General features: G+C 41.3%; 1 protein-coding gene across 3 annotated transcripts in view; it reads left to right on the forward strand.

Moving 5' to 3' along the window:
• ACVR2B (activin A receptor type 2B) overlaps positions 1–18,705 on the forward strand; it is a 175,734-nt gene that overhangs the window by 148,129 nt on the left and 8,900 nt on the right. For 2 of the 3 annotated variants that reach the window (XM_084620735.1, XM_084620736.1), the window contains exons 9-11: positions 828–966; positions 8,419–8,549; positions 11,058–12,084. In XM_084620735.1, the coding sequence (XP_084476861.1) occupies positions 828–966; positions 8,419–8,549; positions 11,058–11,252 (465 nt within the window). In that variant the 3' untranslated portion in view covers positions 11,253–12,084. Of the gene's footprint in view, positions 1–827; positions 967–8,418; positions 8,550–11,057; positions 12,085–18,705 lie in introns of those variants that run through there. The other variant, XR_014710443.1, reaches the window with a different exon arrangement.

An 18,705-nucleotide genomic window follows, 5' to 3' on the forward strand; every position in this document is an offset into this window, starting at 1 on the left:
AAGTTTAGGATGGGGAAAAATTATTAAAAAGAAAATTAACTTCTGCATTGGACAGGTGATTTCCCCCTTCCACTCCAGTCCACTTCTTTCCTCACTCATCATCATGGCTTGGTATTCACCACATGTGTTTGTAGCACCTCTGTAAAGATATCTTTGTACTAAAAGTAACAACATTTTTAACAGTGGTGTGTAAAAGAGATTGAGCTACTCTCTCAAGGTTAGAGGTGGTCTCCAGAACATGGTTGAGGCAGATTGGCAGAACAGTGTGGTGAAGCTTCCAGTGTCCACGTTACACCTGTCCTCTGGATAAATGAGACTTCTATCCAGGGCTGTCAAACCTCTATTCACCAAACCTTTCACCAGCTCAACATTCCCTTTTAAATTTATAAAGGGAGCATTAAGCCATCAACTGAGATCCATCCAATAACTGAGTCTGACTTGAACTTAAGGTGTTTGGAGTGTCTCCAAAGATTAACTTGTTTTTAATTACAGCGTGTGCTGCAATAGCTAGAGGCAGTGGTGTGGATGGATGACAGAATTTCAGATATAGTCATCTTACCTCATGGCATTTAATTCAAACCCTTTGTGTCCATTGAATGATCAATATATACATATCTACACACTTGGAGCCTTTTTACAACTGTTTCATGGAGCTTGAAATGGTTTTAATGAAGAGTGATGCTAAAAAGAGTGGACCCATACTGTTTTGAGTCAGCACACAGCCAGTTTAGCAGAGAAGTAGCTTTGAGGTTGATTGAACAGCTGTAGTTCCTACACACCCAACTATCTCTTGTAACTTAAGTTGCATTTTTTCTTTTGGTGTGTAGGTGGGAACAAGGAGGTACATGGCTCCTGAGGTGTTAGAGGGGGCAATCAACTTCCAGCGAGATGCCTTCCTGAGAATAGACATGTATGCAATGGGACTAGTATTGTGGGAGTTAATCTCCAGGTGCACAGCAGCTGATGGTAAGTGTAAAAATCCCCAGCTCAGCTTCAGCAGGGGTATGTTGTTCATAGAATGGTGGTGTCTTCATAAAATGAATGGCATGTTCTTCTCATTAAGATGTTAATCTGGATTTTCCAATAAACTGTCATTCCCTCTGAACAGTGGACTTCGTAGAGTTAAGGTTCAAAGTGCTTTTAACAGTGTGCAGATTTTATTGCATAATGACTGGGAACCCAATAAAAAATTTGGCGAATGAGATGAGAGAGAATAGTGCCACAATTGACAGTGGGCCTATTTTAAAGTATTAGATGCACCCTGTGTACTGTGTCTCCAATGAAGGGGGGTCTTGTTTGTCATCTGACCTGTTCGTTTTCACTTGTTACCTAAGCAAGTTTTGAACTGAAGTGAAAGGCTAATACATCAGCTCTTTCTTCCTTTCTCCAATGTGTAATATAGGGGAGAATGCAGTCGACACTGTAAGAACAAAAGCCTGAGCACTTGAGTTAAGCCATTAAAGCCTTAGCCACGAGAGTTTGCTTTCCCCGCATCACCTGACTTTCTCTATGTTCCTGCCTCAAAACCATGCTTGAAAAATGGGGCAGCCTCTAGTCTGTCAGCAGGAAGTGTCATGTGCAAATAGCGCCATCTACTCATCGGTGACAGGCTTGCCATGTACAGAAGATTGCCTGCTGATGTTAGGACTGAGGGGAGGCAGAAACAGTCATTTCATTCTGTCAACTCCACGACTACCTGTTCAAACCCCTCGGTTTTTGTATGGAATCGGGTTATGGAACAGACATCCAGTCTTCAACGTGCTGATTCCTTAGGGTTTCAAATATTATTGTTTGTTTGCATTACAGTAACATCTAGAGACGCAAATCGTATTGGGACCCCTGTACATGCACATAGTAAGAGACTAGTCTCTTCCCCAGAGAGCTTACTGTCTGTCTAAACTTGACATACAAGGGGAAGAAGGGGAAACAGTGACCCGGAGATAAAGCGGCTTGCCCAAGGCCACGCAGCAGGTCTGTGACAGAGCTGGAAATATGACGCAGGTCTCCTATGGTTCAGAACAGCCGTTTGGATTTCCCCCATATCCCTTTATTAATTACAGCTTCAAAAGGCCCCTGATGCAGTTCCCATTAAAGCTGATGGAAAGACTTCCTTTGACTTCAGTCGGCATTGGATTGAACCCAAAGTGCAGTTCTACTGTCTGTGCATGTGTAAATGGCACAGTAAACGTCTAGACGTGTGTGGCCCTCCCTCGCTGTCAATCTACGAGGAAGGCCATGCCTCTTGGCTGTCACGCCCCTGAAAAAACAGTTTTAGACAAGGGGGAAGTTAGCGGTCTGGGGCCTCAATCCCATCAGCGGGGTTAAGCAATGAGTGGTCCAGGGGCCCACGCCCTGAGACAGGGCAGGACACCCACAGTCTACAGCCCAACCCTCAGGCAAAGTAGAGCCAGGTATAGTCTGGTAACCCAGGCCCTCAGTCAGGGCGGGGTACCAAGTACAGTCTAGAGCTCCAGGCCTCAAGCAGGACAGAGCGGGGAATAATCCGGGGACCCCAGCTCTCAAGCAGAGCCGGGTACCAGCAGTCTAGGGCTCCAGCCCTCAGGCAGGAGCAAGCACCCAACGCAGTCTAGGGGGCTCAGGCAGACTCACTTCCACAGGCCTTCTGGCCTATGGTGGGGTGGCAGGGCGTAGGGGGAGGTGGGCCCACCCGGCTCCACAGCGTCCCAGCCCAGGGCCCTAACAGAGGCAGAGTGGTCTGCCACTGGATCAGCGGGGATCCAGCTGCAACCCACGGAACCGGACTCCGGCAGCCACCCAGCCAGACCATAGCTGGCTGTCCGTGGGCCACTTCCTACCCTTCCCTCGGGGTGTACCTGGGTCTCTGGGTTGTCCTTTGTCTCCCCTAGGTACGCTGCAAATGGTAATCCCAGCAGCCCCTCAACATCGGGCATGTCTGGTAGCTCAAGCAGTTAAGGTGAGTCCTTGGGGTCACAGAAGTGCTCAGCAGGTTCAGGCTCCAGCAGCAGGGTGGAAGCATCTGCCTCCCTCAGTGGCTTCCCCTGACCTGAGCTACAGCGCCTGCCCTTTGTACTTCCTGTTCCTGTCCACCAGAGGACGCCTGGCCCTCCGTCGCTGTCCATTTCCAAGGGAGGTCCCGTCTCTCTGCCACAGGCACCTTCTGACTCAACAGATCTGCTCCAGGCATTTATTCCGAGCCACGTCTGCTGGCTTCAGTGCTGAACGTTTAGTCTTGTTGGTCATGCAGAGCCCATACGGCGCTGGGAAACGGAACTGAAGGGCGCTGGGACTCACACTTCAGCAGTAACCTCAGACTGCATGTCAGTTGCGAGACATTGAATGTGCATGCGTGTAACTAAGGGCACGTTTGGGCCTGCGGAACCTTCTACGGTTGGAGGTCCATGCACCAAAAAGAACCCTGCTCAACTCATGAGTGCAGGCTGAGTTTGTAAGGCTGGGAGTTAGTGTGTCTGTGAGGAACATGTTGTTACTTGTAAAATGAGCATATCTGATTTGGAAATAATTGGGGGCTAATAAAGAATGAACCCATAATGCCTCCAGGCTTACTGCAATGACCTCTACTGTGTGGCTGTCCCTGAAGAGTCCTTGGAAACTTCAAAAATACCTTCCCTTCATTCTGGGTATGTCTACGCTGCAGTTAAACACCCGCAGCTGGCATGTGTCAGCTGATTTGGGCTAGAGGGGCTCTGGCTGTGGGGCTGTAAAATTGCGCTGTAGACTTTTGGGCTCGGGCTGGAGCTCAAGCTCTGGGACCTCATGAGGCGGCAGGATCTGAGAGCCCAGGCTTCAATCCAAGCATGAATGTCTATACTGCAATTTTACAGCCGCCACAGCCCTAGCCCCAGCTTAGCTGACACAGGCCAGGTGCAGGTGTTTAATTGCAATGTATACATAGAATCATAGAATATCAGGGTTGGAAGGGACCTCAGGAGGTCATCTAGTCCAACCCCCTGCTCAAAGCAGGACCAATCCCCAATTAAATCATCCCAGCCAGGGCTTTGTCAAGCCTGACCTTAAAAACTTCTAAGGAAGGAGATTCTACCACCTCCCTAGGTAACGCATTCCAGTGTTTCACCACCCTCCTAGTGAAAAAGTTTTTCCTAATATCAAACCTAAACCTCCCCCACTGCAACTTGAGACCATTACTCCGTGTCCTGTCCTCTTCCACCACTGAGAATAGTTTAGAACCATCCTCTCTGGAACCACCTCTCAGGTAGTTGAAAGCAGCTATCAAATCCCCCCTCATTCTTCTCTTCTGCAGACTAAACAATCCCAGTTCCCTCAGCCTCTCCTCATAAATCATGTGTTCCAGACCCCTAATCATTTTTGTTGCCTTTCGCTGGACTCTCTCCAATTTTTCCACATCCTTCTTGTAGTGTGGGGCCCAAAACTGGACACAGTACTCCAGATGAGGCCTCACCAATGTCGAATAGAGGGGAACGATCACGTCCCTCGATCTGCTCGCTATGCCCCTACTTATACATCCCAAAATGACATTGGCCTTCTTGGCAACAAGGGCACACTGTTGACTCATATCCAGCTTCTCGTCCACTGTCACCCCTAGGTCCTTTTCCGCAGAACTGCTGCCTAGCCATTCGGTCCCTAGTCTGTAGCTGTGCATTGGCTTCTTCCGTCCTAAGTGCAGGACCCTGCACTTATCCTTATTGAACCTCATCAGATTTCTTTTGGCCCAATCCTTCAATTTGTCTAGGTCCCTCTGTATCCTATTCCTGCCCTCCAGCATATCTACCACTCCTCCTAGTTTAGTATCATCCGCAAATTTGCTGAGAGTGCAATCCACACCATCCTCCAGATCATTTATGAAGATATTGAACAAAACCGGCCCCAGGACCGACTCCTGGGGCACTCCACTTGACTCCAGCTGCCAACTAGACATGGAGCCATTGATCACTACCCGTTGAGCCCGACAATCTAGCCAACTTTCAACACACCTTATAGTGCATTCATCCAGCCCATACTTCTTTAACTTGCTGACAAAAATACTGTGGGAGATCGTGTCAAAAGCCATGTTAAAGTCAAGAAACAATACATCCACTGCTTTCCCTTCATCCACAGAACCAGTAATCTCATCATAGAAGGCGATTAGATTAGTCAGGCATGATCTTCCCTTGGTGAATCCATGCTGACTGTTCCTGATCGCTTTCCTCTCATGTAAGTGCTTCAGGATTGATTCCTTGAGGACCTGCTCCATGATTTTTCCGGGGACTGAGGTGAGGCTGACTGGCCTGCAGTTCCCAGGATCCTCCTTCTTCCCTTTTTTAAATATTGGCACTACATTAGCCTTTTTCCAGTCATCTGGGACTTCCCCCATTCGCCACGAGTTTTCAAAGATAATGGCCGATGGCTCTGCAATCATAGCCACCAATTCCTTTAGCACTCTCGGATGCAATGCGTCCAGCCCCATGGACTTGTGCATGTCCAGCTTTTCTAATAGTCCCTAACCACCTCTTTCTCCACAGAGGGCTGGCCATCTATTCCCCATGTTGTGATGCCCAGCGCAGCAGTCTGGGAGCTGACCTTGTTCGTGAAGACAGAGGCAAAAAAAGCATTGAGTACATTAGCTTTTTCCACATCCTCTGTCACTAGGTTGCCTCCCTCATTCAGTAAGGGGCCCACACTTTCCTTGGCTTTCTTCTTGTTGCCAACATACCTGAAGAAACCCTTCTTGTTACTCTTGACATCTCTTGCTAGCTGCAGCTCCAGGTGCGATTTGGCCCTCTTGATTTCATTCCTACATGCCCGAGCAATATTTTTATACTCTTCCCTGGTCATATGTCCAACCTTCCACTTCTTGTAAGCTTCTTTTTTATGTTTAAGATCCGCTAGGATTTCACCGTTAAGCCAAGCTGGTCGCCTGCCATATTTACTATTCTTTCGACACATCGGGATGGTTTGTCCTTGTAACCTCAACAGGGATTCCTTGAAATACAGCCAGCTCTCCTGGACTCCTTTCCCCTTCATGTTAGTCCCCCAAGGGATCCTACCCATCCGTTCCCTGAGGGAGTTGAAGTCTGCTTTCCTGAAGTCCAGGGTCCGTATCCTGCTGCTTACCTTTCTTCCCTGTGTCAGGATCCTGAACTCAACCAACCCATGGTTACTGCCTCCCAGATTCCCATCCACATTTGCTTCCCCCACTAATTCTTCCCGGTTTGTGAGCAGCAGGTCGAGAAAAGCTCATACCCTAAGCTGCCTGGAAGTATAGTGGGTTCACCAGTGCTGCTGTTTGTTCCTGTGCTCCATAGACTGCGCTAGAGTCCAGTTCAGTTTCAAGTGTTTGTTTTGACCTATGGTTTGGTTCCGTGGTTCTTTGAGACCACCTCTCTCCTCCTTTTCCTTCTCTCATTTTGAGATCAGCCAGATGCTTGTGCCAACAGTTCAAGCTTTGTATATCAGGTGGCTACCAGCAGGTAGCTCCAGCTAAGGCCCCTTTTATTCTGTTTCTGCCTCAGTGGAGCCAGAGTTTATTGATGTGCACAGCATGTTGCAAATGTTCATTCAGGCTTTCCCTAGAGGCATGTTGGAACAGTCCTGATACTTTGACGGGGTGGGGGATGTGCATGGGAAGGTCATTAGCATCGTCCTATCAATAGAGATGGCTTATTTGGGGGCTAAATATTTAGATTTGTTTTACTGATTTGGCACCACATCAACAGGGAAAAACTAAATGGACTTTTTTAGTCACTTTTCAGAGTAATAGCCACATATTTAAATATTGTACTCTTGATGGTTTACAGTTCATGAGCAGATAAAATTATCCAGCTCTTTTTTTTTTTTTCCTTTTTTGGCCTTCCGTTTGAAGGAACCCATGTGAAATACTGTCAAGTTTGAAAGAGGTCACAACTTGGTCCAAAGAGACCATGCAGTAATGCATGAGAACCCTAAAAAAAAAAAATCCTCAATTCAGTCAGCGTGCTATTTGTTGAGAGTGCATCCAAGCATTATGAAATGCCAAATGATGTTTCAATAAACCAAACTTATTGCCACAATTGGGAGTCCACACTGCTGCTTAGAAAAGTTTTCACATGCTGTTATGGTTCAGAGCAGTTCACATCAATACTCGTGATAGCTGAAGTGTTCAGAAATCATTCTATATGTGCTAACTGGAGATAGTCTATAGCACAATTAAAACAAAAATTCTCCCTGGAGAAGAAAATGTGCCTCTACTCCTGTTGGAAAACTATCATCTTTGCAGTTTTCAAGCCCTTTTCTCACAGAATGACATTGTTTCAGAATTCAGAGTAACAGCCGTGTTAGTCTGTATTCTCAAAAAGAAAAGGAGTACTTGTGGCACCTTAGAGACTAACCAGTTTATTTCAGAATGCATTTGTGCTTGGCATGGTCCAGCTCCCAGTGTGGATTAAGAGTTAACTGTACAAAGAAGGGTCAAAACGAAAGCTTCTGTACTCTTCTACAGTGTAGTTAGCTCTCTAACCCTGAATCAGATTTCTGGAAGTTGCTGTCCTGTTACAGTGGATCACTTTTCAAAGCAGAATTGACCCAGAGCAAGTTTCTCCAGATCCTATTCCCGAAAGTGGCTCAAAAATTGAGTTTGTCATATGCCTGAATACATTAAAAATTTTGAGGCCCTACATTATGGGTTGATCCTAGCTATGTTTAGCCTTACTACATTCCTGCTTTCCATCTTGGGTCATTTATGTTGAGGTCCATTGAAACGCCAAAGAATTGCAAGAACTATCCGAACATTCCCAAGCTGTGCATTGTTACATGGACAATACTGTCAGTAGCATAACTGTGCTAGAGCTACCTAAATAGATGATGCCATGTAGGCTGTCTGTCACTTAATCAGGGCTGGGTTCTTCAGGAAAGTGTCGGTTCTCAGGACCACCACTGCTGTGTAGTAACCAAAAACAAATGGCTGTGTTATTGCTTTATTGCCACAAGTCTCTGATCAGACTAAGTCATGAAAGAACAAATGAGAAATATTTCATCGGTGTTTGACCTAGCAAGTCAGTGACTAAAATGAAGTGACTGGCATATTAATATCTGCTGCCAGGACATTGTGTGTATTTGGAGTCATACATCAAACATAATCAACTGGGATTTGGTGTTAACTTCCTTAGTTTTTTTTACAAATGCCGCACTAATTTTCCACTAGGAAAAAGGCATAATTTGAAGTGTTGTGCAAGATTTGGGGTTCATAGCAGACATCAGTATCAAATTCTTGAATTGACAACTAGCAGTGAGGGCAGAATGGTTTTGTGAAGGGGGAATGTAAATCACATGGGTATAAAATGATGTGACATGCATAATATGTGATGCTTTGCTTTGACTGGGTTTTTCTGTTGCTTTGGAATTGCAGCTCAGCCTAAGTAAAGAGATAAGTCTACTCAATAGAGTCCTTCTCTGTATTAACATAGTTCTCTCCATGTACCTCAGGTCCAGTAGATGAGTATCTGCTGCCTTTTGAAGAGGAGATAGGTCAGCATCCATCCCTTGAGGACCTGCAGGAAGTGGTGGTTCACAAAAAGATGCGGCCTGCTTTCAAGGATCACTGGCTGAAACACCCTGTATGTCCCATCTTGTTAACAGCTTAAAATGTTTCCCCTGATGACTGGAATTAGCAATGCAGTTGAGCATTAGATGTTAACTTCAAGCCACTTACATCAGGGAAATTATCTTTTAACAGTTTTTGGCAGAATGGAACTGTCTTGAGGCATAAGCTAAACTACATATGAATTTTATTTCTCTAGTCTCCTGGGCCTGATTTTCAAAGGAGCTGAGCATCCACAACTCCATGGGAACTAAAAGTGCTGAGCACCTCTGAAAACAGTCCCTATCACCTTCTCTCTCCCTGACTTCTTCCTCCCCACCTCTTCATTGGTATGATGTAGAATATCACTAGAAGAAGAAAAATCCATAGCTAAAAATAATAGTATGCAGCTTTTATATACCATTTTTCACTAGCAGAGCTCAAAGAACTTTTATAAAGGGGGTCAGTATCATGTCCCCATTTTACTGATGGGAAACTGAGTGATTTGCCTAAGGTGAACCAGAAGGCCAGTGGAAGCATTGGGAATCGAACCCAGGGCATGTGACGCTTATGCAGTGATGAAGTGAGTTGTAGCTCACGAGAGCTTATGCTCTAATAAATTGGTTAGTCTCTAAGGTGCTACAAGTACTCCTTTTCTTTTTACAGATACAGACTAACACGGCTGCTACTCTGAAACCCATTCTGTTGGATAGTTTGTCCTTTCTTTTACTGTGGTTTTAATCAACTGATTTGATTTTTTTAAAGCTATTTCACCCTTCACTAGCGTAAGCAGAGATGGAATATTTTATAATTTTTTGAGCATTAATTTAGTGAAAAGGATTCCCATCCCCCTGGCATTAGCTTTTTTTGAGGCTTAGTGTTTGTGAGATGGGCCAGATTGATATCTGAAAACGAAGCCCTCAGTTTACCTATAGAACAGGTCCACACACATTCAGTGGCAGTGCAAGCTTCCTCCACATTCTGAAAGCCAACATGTCTCAACCCTATTCAGGAGAGTATATCAGTCTCCAGGCCCATTCAGTCCTCATTCTCTCTGAAGAAATGCCAGCAAAGGTGCTAATTGCAGTGATGAGTCTTTTGTGCTTTGGGCACCTGTCCACTAATTAAACTGAGACCTCCAAGTCATTGCACATGAGCCAGTGAACTGTTAGATGACTTACCTGTGCTGAATTAAAAATGATGACCTAAAGGCAAAAGGTTCAGTCGCTGAGCTGTCCAGTCCCCATGCACTAGAGAAGACGCTAGATACCTCTATCTTCAGCCACATAGTTGCCATTTTTCAGAGTAACAGCCATGTTAGTCTGTATCCGCAAAAAGAAAAGGAGGACTTGTGGCACCTTAGAGACATTTGAGCATAAGCTTTTGTGAGCTACAGCTCACTTCATCAGATGCATCCAGTGAAGTGAGCTGTAGCTCACAAAAGCTTATGCTCAAATACATTTGTTAGTCCCTAAGGTGCCACAAGTCCTCCTTTTCTTTTTATAGTTGCCATTGTTTCAGGTGGTTTAAATTCTTTCTATTTCCCCCAAACCAGGGACATTAGTTGTTGTAATATATGGTTGAATCCTGATTATTCAAAATTGGATAAAATTCAGATTATTAATAACCTGCATTTAGTTGTACGGAAGGTCAGGTGTTTAATCCGATAATTTTATAGGATGACGAAACACACTATCTATCTATCTATAATTTATTTTGATATATCTATAAAAATAACACAATATATAGTGAGAATACATAATATAACAGTTTTCCCATAGAAATGAAGCAGTATTTCTTTAGGAAGATGAGTTTTATAGTACTTGTAACAAAGTTGCCAACTCTCGTGCTGTTATCGTAAGTCTTGGAGTATTTGGTGTTTTCTTTTTCTTTTTCTTAAAATTCCTGTTCCTGGAATCAAGTGATTAGTTGAGAATCTCTGCTTTGATTTTTCCTTCATGTTTGTGGGGAAAAAGCTTGATCCGAGTGCACCCTAAAGAGTCAGGACCCATAAGACAAAGAACTTGTGTATTATTTTAAAAAAAAAACCAAAACAACACAACTTTTTTTAAAGTACTCTTATAATATTTTGAGGCCTAACTCAGGATTTTTGAGAACCTAGGGCAGGCAATATTGACATAGGGACAATAGAAGGGCTTGGAGTAAATCTGCCTCACACTAGCCTGCCGTGCTCTAAGTGTCTATGTGGACACTGCTGCTGTGCATGAGGAGTTTCCTAGCATGCTTTGATCTGCTCCTGTTTTACAGCAGGGTAGCTCAAAGCACACTAGGAAACTTTTAGTGTGCAGCAGCAGGGTCCACAGCAGACTAGTGAGGGGTAAATTTACATACTGTCTTGCCACAAACTAACCATTCTTATAAACAAGCCCATAGGATCTTCTGTTTAAGAGATGTGCCCAGATTCTCTTACATCTGCTGCCAGACTCTGTGTGCTGCTCAACATGCCACCCACTCCCTTCCGTCTAAAAACAAGGTTTCAGCGAGAATCTATTTGCTACATGTGTGTTTCCTCTTGCCTCTCCAGGGTTTGGCACAGCTCTGTGTTACGATTGAAGAATGCTGGGACCACGATGCAGAGGCTCGGCTTTCGGCAGGCTGTGTCGAGGAGCGCATTTCTCAGATCCGTAAATCAGTAAACGGCACTACCTCGGACTGCCTCGTTTCCATCGTGACATCTGTCACCAACGTGGACTTGCCACCCAAAGAGTCTAGTATCTAAGTCCTGGTTCACTTTTGTCTTTCCAGACTCAGTGGATTTAAAAAAAGTTTAAAAACCCAACAAACACATGAATGCAGCTGCTATTTTATCTTGACTTTTTATTGTTGTTGTTGTTGTTGTTTTTGGATTGGATCAATTTTACCAGCACATTGCTCTACTGTATTAAAAAAAAAAAAAAAAAAAGAAGACATCTCAGCAAGCATTCAGGTGCCGACTAATGAATGCAGAAAAGGTGCAGGTACCTCAGAACCTCAACAAACTCACTTCATTTGTGGTTTTTTTTAAATTCAGTTTTCTGGGTTTCTCTTTATCAGTCTATCTTCAACGCAGAGCATCTCTGACATAAAGGAAAACCACATACCATCTTAGAAAACGCAATGCTGTAAACTTTGGAGGAAACTTAAGACTGTTACATAAGATTACACCTTCCTCAAAAGGATTATTTTTCCCTATTTTCTTTTTTTGGACAGTGAGCTTCAAAAAGAAACAAACAGCAGATGTGTCTTTTACGGATCTAACGGGTGTCATTGTAACGGAAAAGAACACAAGAAACTGGGAAGAGAATGTTAACTCTTTGATGGTAAAATTAAAGGGGGGTGTTTAGTATAAGGGAAAGGGAGAGTGACGTTGGACTTTGCAGCATTTGGAGAAACATCATTTGCTATGGAGCTACTTCTCAGGTAACCAGTTAATGAGGGGAAGAACTTTTTTGAGGCAGAGTATTTATCACCGCAGCATATGGAGAAAGTTGGGTCAAAGAGCCAATGGGATAAGCAAGGTACTAGTTCTTACTTCCCCCAGTATCTCAGGCTTGGGTGTTAAAAGAACAAAACCAAACCATGGGGTGGGTGGGTGGGGGTGTGTGTGTGTGTGTATGTATATATATGTGTGTGTGTGTGTGTGTATATATATATATATATATATTTAAAACTCCAGGTTAGAATTGGAAAAAGATGCTTTTAAGCAGTGTAATTGAGAGAAGTAGCAGCATATTCTCAGAAGCACCCTGTAAAGTATTGGAAGATTTGAAAGCATTTATATCTTGCTTTAAATATAGTAGCAGTTCAGGGAATAAGGCCTCAGGGCTGGATAACTGCTTAGCCCAAGCTACCAGTGCAGATGGTTAAAAAGAAGAAAAGTATGATTTCTGGCTCTGTAGAAAGGCCTTTTTTTAACTGGAGGGGAAAACATTACCTGGGCCAGTAGCAGACAGTTGCACCCAAGAATCATTTGAATTGTAAAATTGCAGAATATAGGGAGGTAACAGAGCAGCATTAGAGTTAACCATAGAATCTGTTAAACCAATTTCTTTGACTCAGCTTTCTCTTTATCTGTGACTAAACTCTTTTGTCTTAAAGTGGTGCATATTCTAAAATACCGTTACTCTAGTATGCCATAAACTTGCTCTAGTCAGTGAATGTTCCTAATGCTGCTGATTCAACATTTAAATATTTTTTTAATTTGCAAAACATGCAATGTTTAAAATACAACACACACACACACACACGTTACGTGGCTTCCGAGGTTTAAACTGAAAAAAAAAAAAATTAAAAAACTTCATGACCACAGACCACCTCAAACCAGAAATACCTCAGAATTTTCTACTTGTATGAGTTTTATTATATATTTTGTTAGTTGTGTTGTCTTGTAGTAAGTCTATTTTAATGTAAGTTGGCTTTTATGACAAGGGAGTTTTAAAAAAAGAAGAAAAAAAAGAAAAAAAGTTCCAACATCTTTTAGGAAGTGCTACCATTTTTTGTTTTATAAAGCACCATTGTAAATAACTGTATACAGTTGTAGAATAACTGCCTATATAAGGTATCTGGGCATTATTCACTCTTGTTTGTGAAGGTTGTTTCCATTTTGTGTTTGGTCTGTTTCAGTGAAAGGACAGTACATCTTTTTATTAAATAATTTTACTTTTTCTCAGAATATAACATCAATACAAAAATCAATGTCTTGCTAGACTGAAAGTTATCTTTCCTCTTTTGATTGCCAGAACTTTTAAATTTTATTTGCTTTTATACCAAAATATTGCCCTAAACAAATGACCTTTTTATGATGTAAAAATATATATTCTATAAACAAATTGGGATTTTTTTTGTCACTGACAAAATATCAACAGGGAATCTTGGTCTAGGTGTAAATTATTAAGCAAACAAAATTACCGCCTGGAAAAAAAGATGAAAATTATTTTTCTCAAAAGCATGGCTTTAAAAACCTTGATAAAAGTCCTTGATATTGGAGAGACAGTAAGGTAGTTGCCTTAATTTGTCTGTCTAAATAAAATCTTAAACACGTTTTTCAAGTTATTGAATGTATATTTGCATATTAATATGTGCACACATGTAAGTGTATTTGTGTATGTTGATGTTTCTGATTTTTAATGTGACCCTGTTCAGAAAACCTGGACAAAAACACAGGCAAAATAATAAAATTCTGGCACAGTTCATGGTTAACATCTTTGGCCCCAATGCTACAAACGCCATAGTGCTTAAAGTGAACCATGCAAGTAGTTCTGTTGAAGTCAGTGGCAATATTCACATACTTAAAGTTAAGCATGTGCATAAGTGTTTGCAGGATTGGGACCTTTCTTTTGCTTTGTGAATACATTTCTGCACTGAGATTTATATACATGTGGTTTAGTGTTTTGAAAAGGAGTGATACAAGCTTTGGGGGTGGGATTCTAGATAAGACTTAAGATTGAATAAACTGTAGTTTTGTAGGTTTTTTCCTGAAATGGGAGCCAGTCTAGATTGTTATGGAAAGTAAAAGCTGTACTGTCTTTTAACTATTATGATCTTTGTGCTGTTCTGGATTTTTTCCTTCAGAATTATGTGTTCTGGATAAAACAGGCTTGTTACAGTAGTTGCTTTTTTTTAAACTGATTTATTTAAGAAGCTTTAAAGTATTTATTGAAAGTGCCATATGATTTTCAATAGCCTATTAGACATTCTTCCTCAACAGTGTCTTTTGAGGAAGAATAATCAAAAACTCTTAACATGTAGCTTATTTTACTTCAGAGAACTGTAAGGACATACCAACTTTGACCAAACACTGATTGTGAGATACTAGCATCTTCTCTGGCTTTACAGTTCCTTATAGATCATTTTGTGAACATAACTTAGTAACTGGTAAGAGGAAATTTCTGCAGGGCATATATGTTCAGTTACAAATTTATATGTGATTGTGGGATGTGTGTGTGTGTGTGAGTGCATGTTAGTATGTCAGAGAAGGAAGTCCTGAGGTCTTGTCTACATAAAAATTTGCACCAGTTTAAACAAAGGTGTACAAATTTTAGTTAAACTTGCAAGTTTTTCATGTAGATGATTGTTCTCATCAACTGTACAGGTTTCTAAATACCAAGCGAGTAGTTTCATCCCTGCTAATCCAGCATTTGAACTGTCATTTTACAGTATCCATTGGAATTTTGTTTAGTATTGTAAAGACATTTCCTAAGATAGCAATAAGGCACCTCCACAGGTGTAGCAGTTATAAGCAATTGCAGCCATTTCCCCTCAACACCTTGAATATGATTAGGACCATGTATTTTCATTTTTGAAGTGCCAGTGATCACAGCATTTGCAAACTTTGAGACAAGCCTATTTAAAATATGCTCTTTAAAATTTTCATATTCAAAGTTCATAGTTTAATGTTAATTTTAAACATCCTGGGTGGCAATTGGCAATGGCAAATTTCCCTTTGGCTTCAGGGGAGCCAGGATTTCATCAGCGTTTATCTTAACTCAGGTTATGAATTTGTCACACTGACTTAATTAGTTATCTGGCTGACTCAAGTATGAGTTCACATTTTAAACTGGGAAACTCTACAGGAACTGAAATTGACTATACAGGATAGATCTGCTAACTGCTAAAACAATGTTAATATCAGTGTACCAGGGCTGGAAATTAGTGCATTGCATGAATGTTTAAATATATGTGCATTTTATAAGGAAGGCTGTGAATTAGTCCTTGGTAAGCAGCATTTAATTTATTTATGCGGAATACAGATTGTATATTGCCCTCATCAGCAAGTAATCTCTAGCAACCTACCAAAGAAGTAGTCTATTCAGTTTGTTGCCACCAACACAGCTGACTTGTTCTGTCATCCTTTACAAGTCTCTTATATGAGTGTCAGAATAGTATATTGTAGAAAGTGATTTTAAAATTGTTTTAACTTCCTAGCAGAAGCCAGTGACAAAATTTCCTATTATACTAAAAAAGATAAAGATATGAATAATTTTTGGGCTACATTTGCAATAGAACTAAGCATCCACCCACAAATCAGATCAAGATTTTGGAAAGTTAATTAGGGCTGGTTTGTGAGTCCGTTCTTCATATTGCAGTCAGTGAGGTATAAGGGTGGTACTCCGTGTGAGCTAGGGCATCACAATCTAGATCAGAATAAGAATTTTAAGACATACACTGTGGTCCTAGCACCTGTGTTCTTATAGAAAGGCTTAAAATTCAATGAATCCATCAATTCCTAAAATTTTATTGAACCTTCTAAGTGATTATTATCTAAAACATAGTTAGTTGTGTTACGGATACCACAGATTATTGGCTAAGTATGAATTAAATACTACTTCTTAAAGTAAATGATTTTTTTTTAAATTAAACCCATCCTGGGTGAAAGTCAACTAATTCCTCCTGCAGTTTTGTTATGCTCTTGAATAGTTTATTTAAAAAATATAAACCTGGTACCACACATACCTTAAGTAAGCCCAATTCTCACTATAGAAGTACTAAAACAACTCCCTATATTAAATCATAGTAGTAATTTGCTACCCAATCCTGCTCTCTATAATCAGGCAAAACTCCCACTTAGGTCAGTGACAGTGTTTGAGTTTTGGAGTTGGCCCTTACTGTATGTGTTATGTCTATGAATAGGAATTTTTAATGGTCAAGAGTATCTCTCCACATTTTGAGTTCCCAGAATCATTGGTTAATCTAAGATGCTTTAATTTCCTTAGGTCTATCAACACTTGCAAAGATGGGTATAAAACACACTTGCATTCAGAATTTTCTACAAGCCCCAAGTTGTGGTGTTGAGATAAGTAAAGGAGGGTACAGACCAAAGTTGGAAACGGATTTTTTTTTAAAAGCCTTATGGGTTTGGACCTTTGTGTCTCCATAGTCATTTTTATTAAGGTATGAGATGCAGTGTCTTAGACTTTTCTCTCATACTTTTAAGGTGAAATTCTGCTCCTCTCCCTGCCCACAAAAAGCATTAGATAAGAATTACACCTGTGGAAATGCCAAGTGCGCATGCTCAATCTCTAAGTTTCAGGGGCAAGATGCAGCAAATGTCCCTTCCCATTTCTCTGATTAGCAAGTTACATTTCACCCAATACTGAGGTCTCAATTCTGTTCCCATTGAAGTCACTAACTAATCATGGAAGTTCATTGGATGCAGAATTCCTGGTGGGAATTCCCATGTGCGGACCTTGTAGGATCAGGGCCCTTCTTACCAGGAGTAATGATTTCTCCTCTAACAGCATCTAGACTGAAAAACACACACATAATTCCAGTACCACTACCTTCTAGACAGACTGTCAGAGGTTTACCCAGTTTTCCGGGAGAAAGAACTAATCTCTTGTTATGAAAGTGAGACATTTAAGTTGCAGAAGTTACTGCTTGATAACATTGTGAGCATGAAGTTGTTGCAGTCCTGTCCAAGTAGTACTTTGGTTGAGAAGTTACTAAGCAGGAAGCACCCCCCAACTATATCACTTTTGCATACAGAATATTGTTTGGTAACATTGTAAATAAGAGGTAGACTATATAGTAAGAGAGGGAAATAAGAACATTTTAACTTTTTTACTTTGGAAAAAATATATATATATTTAGTTACATATACAAGCAAAAATTCTACATTGTGTACCTGTTCTTTTATACCACAAATTATTTTTGTAAAGTCTAATATGTTTCTGCAGGGAAAAGGGAGAAAAGTTTTGTGTATCCACAGCAAAATATATATATATAATTTTTAATCTAACTCTGCACTACATCAAAGTATAGAGGATGGAACAGTTTAATCTGAAACCCATTTAATAAGCAGGTTGGAAGTACATGGACATTTTTGGGGACTGCACTGTACATTTCTAATTGGTTACCTTGTATGTTTCATCCCTTCTGCAAAAGAGGCTTGTTGCTTTTGTATGGCCAGCTACGACTTAACCAAGAAGGCTGTTTTCATATATCCATGCAAAGATCCATGTGTGATCAGTGTGCTGTCATGCATGTGCTGTGATGCTGCAGTGGATTGTGAAATCCGAGTTTTGAGAATTTTCAAAGACCAAATACTTGGGTTGATTTTACTCATTGACATGTCCATTTATAGCAGCCGCTTCTGATGCATTGATGATATGATCTCTAAGGAACTGTTGCCAGCAGAAACCCAATAAAACAAATTTCTAGAAGTCCCTTCCAATTGTATAGATCTCATAAACAGGTCAGGCTTTTCCAGGATATTGAGACAGGTGTTCTGTTTGCCTTCTGAAAATGTAAGGGATGCCTTTTCTTGTTTTCTTTTAAAAAGCATGAGTGGGACATTGCCAGGTTAAAAATCCTATAAATTTCCTAATCTGTTTTACTAGGCAAAGGTGTTCTTGAATTTTTTTTAAAAAAAACTTCTAAAACGTACTTTTCACCACTTACGTTGGCTGTTCACTTTTTATATCTAATTTAGCTTGGACAGTGTAATCAGACTGGACAGTATTGCTTTTCAGCCAGTTTTGCTTTCTGGGTCTCGTGCACTACTCTGATGCCACAATGTCCACGTTGCAAACATTGCAGTAAAAATCTTTAATCCAAACAAATTGTTCTCACTGAAACGACAACAATTCTCTGGGGCCTAGCCGACCTGACAGTGTCCACTTTAAAATCCGCTCATGAAAGACTTTGAGCAGTTCCTGCCTTTTGTAATGGCAGGTCCTACTTCTGTATTAGTCTTATGAGCCCTGGTTTAAATTTAAAAATTAGATTAACCTAAGTATGTCACTCAGGGCTGTGAACATTTTTGCTTTCTGAGCACTGTAGTTAGGTTGACCTAATCCCTGGTGTAGACACAGCTATGCTGGCAGAAGAATTCTTTCGTCGCCCTATCTACCAGCTCTCGGTGAGATGGATTAAGTACATGATGGAAAACCCCTTCCACCAGTATAGGTAGCACCTGCACTAAGGTGCACAAGCGGCACAGCTGCAGCAATGTAGACGTGCCCTCTGAGTAAAATCTTGGCCCTGTTGAATTGACTTCAGTTGAGCCAAGGTAGATAAATGTGTTCCTGGAGCACTTTTTAAAAGTGCCTGGTTAACAATACATGGAACTTCTTGTTTCCTAAAACTTCTGAGTTAGGTTAAAATTCTGCTCCGATAACTGAAGTAATCCACAAAATAAGTAGTAATCCTCTCTGTTGAGACAATTCCACTGAAAGATCATATTTCTGTTATGT

The sequence above is a fragment of the Lepidochelys olivacea genome, assembly GCF_965140295.1.
Source record: "Lepidochelys olivacea isolate rLepOli2 genome assembly, chromosome: 2".
NCBI lineage: Eukaryota > Metazoa > Chordata > Testudines > Cheloniidae > Lepidochelys > Lepidochelys olivacea.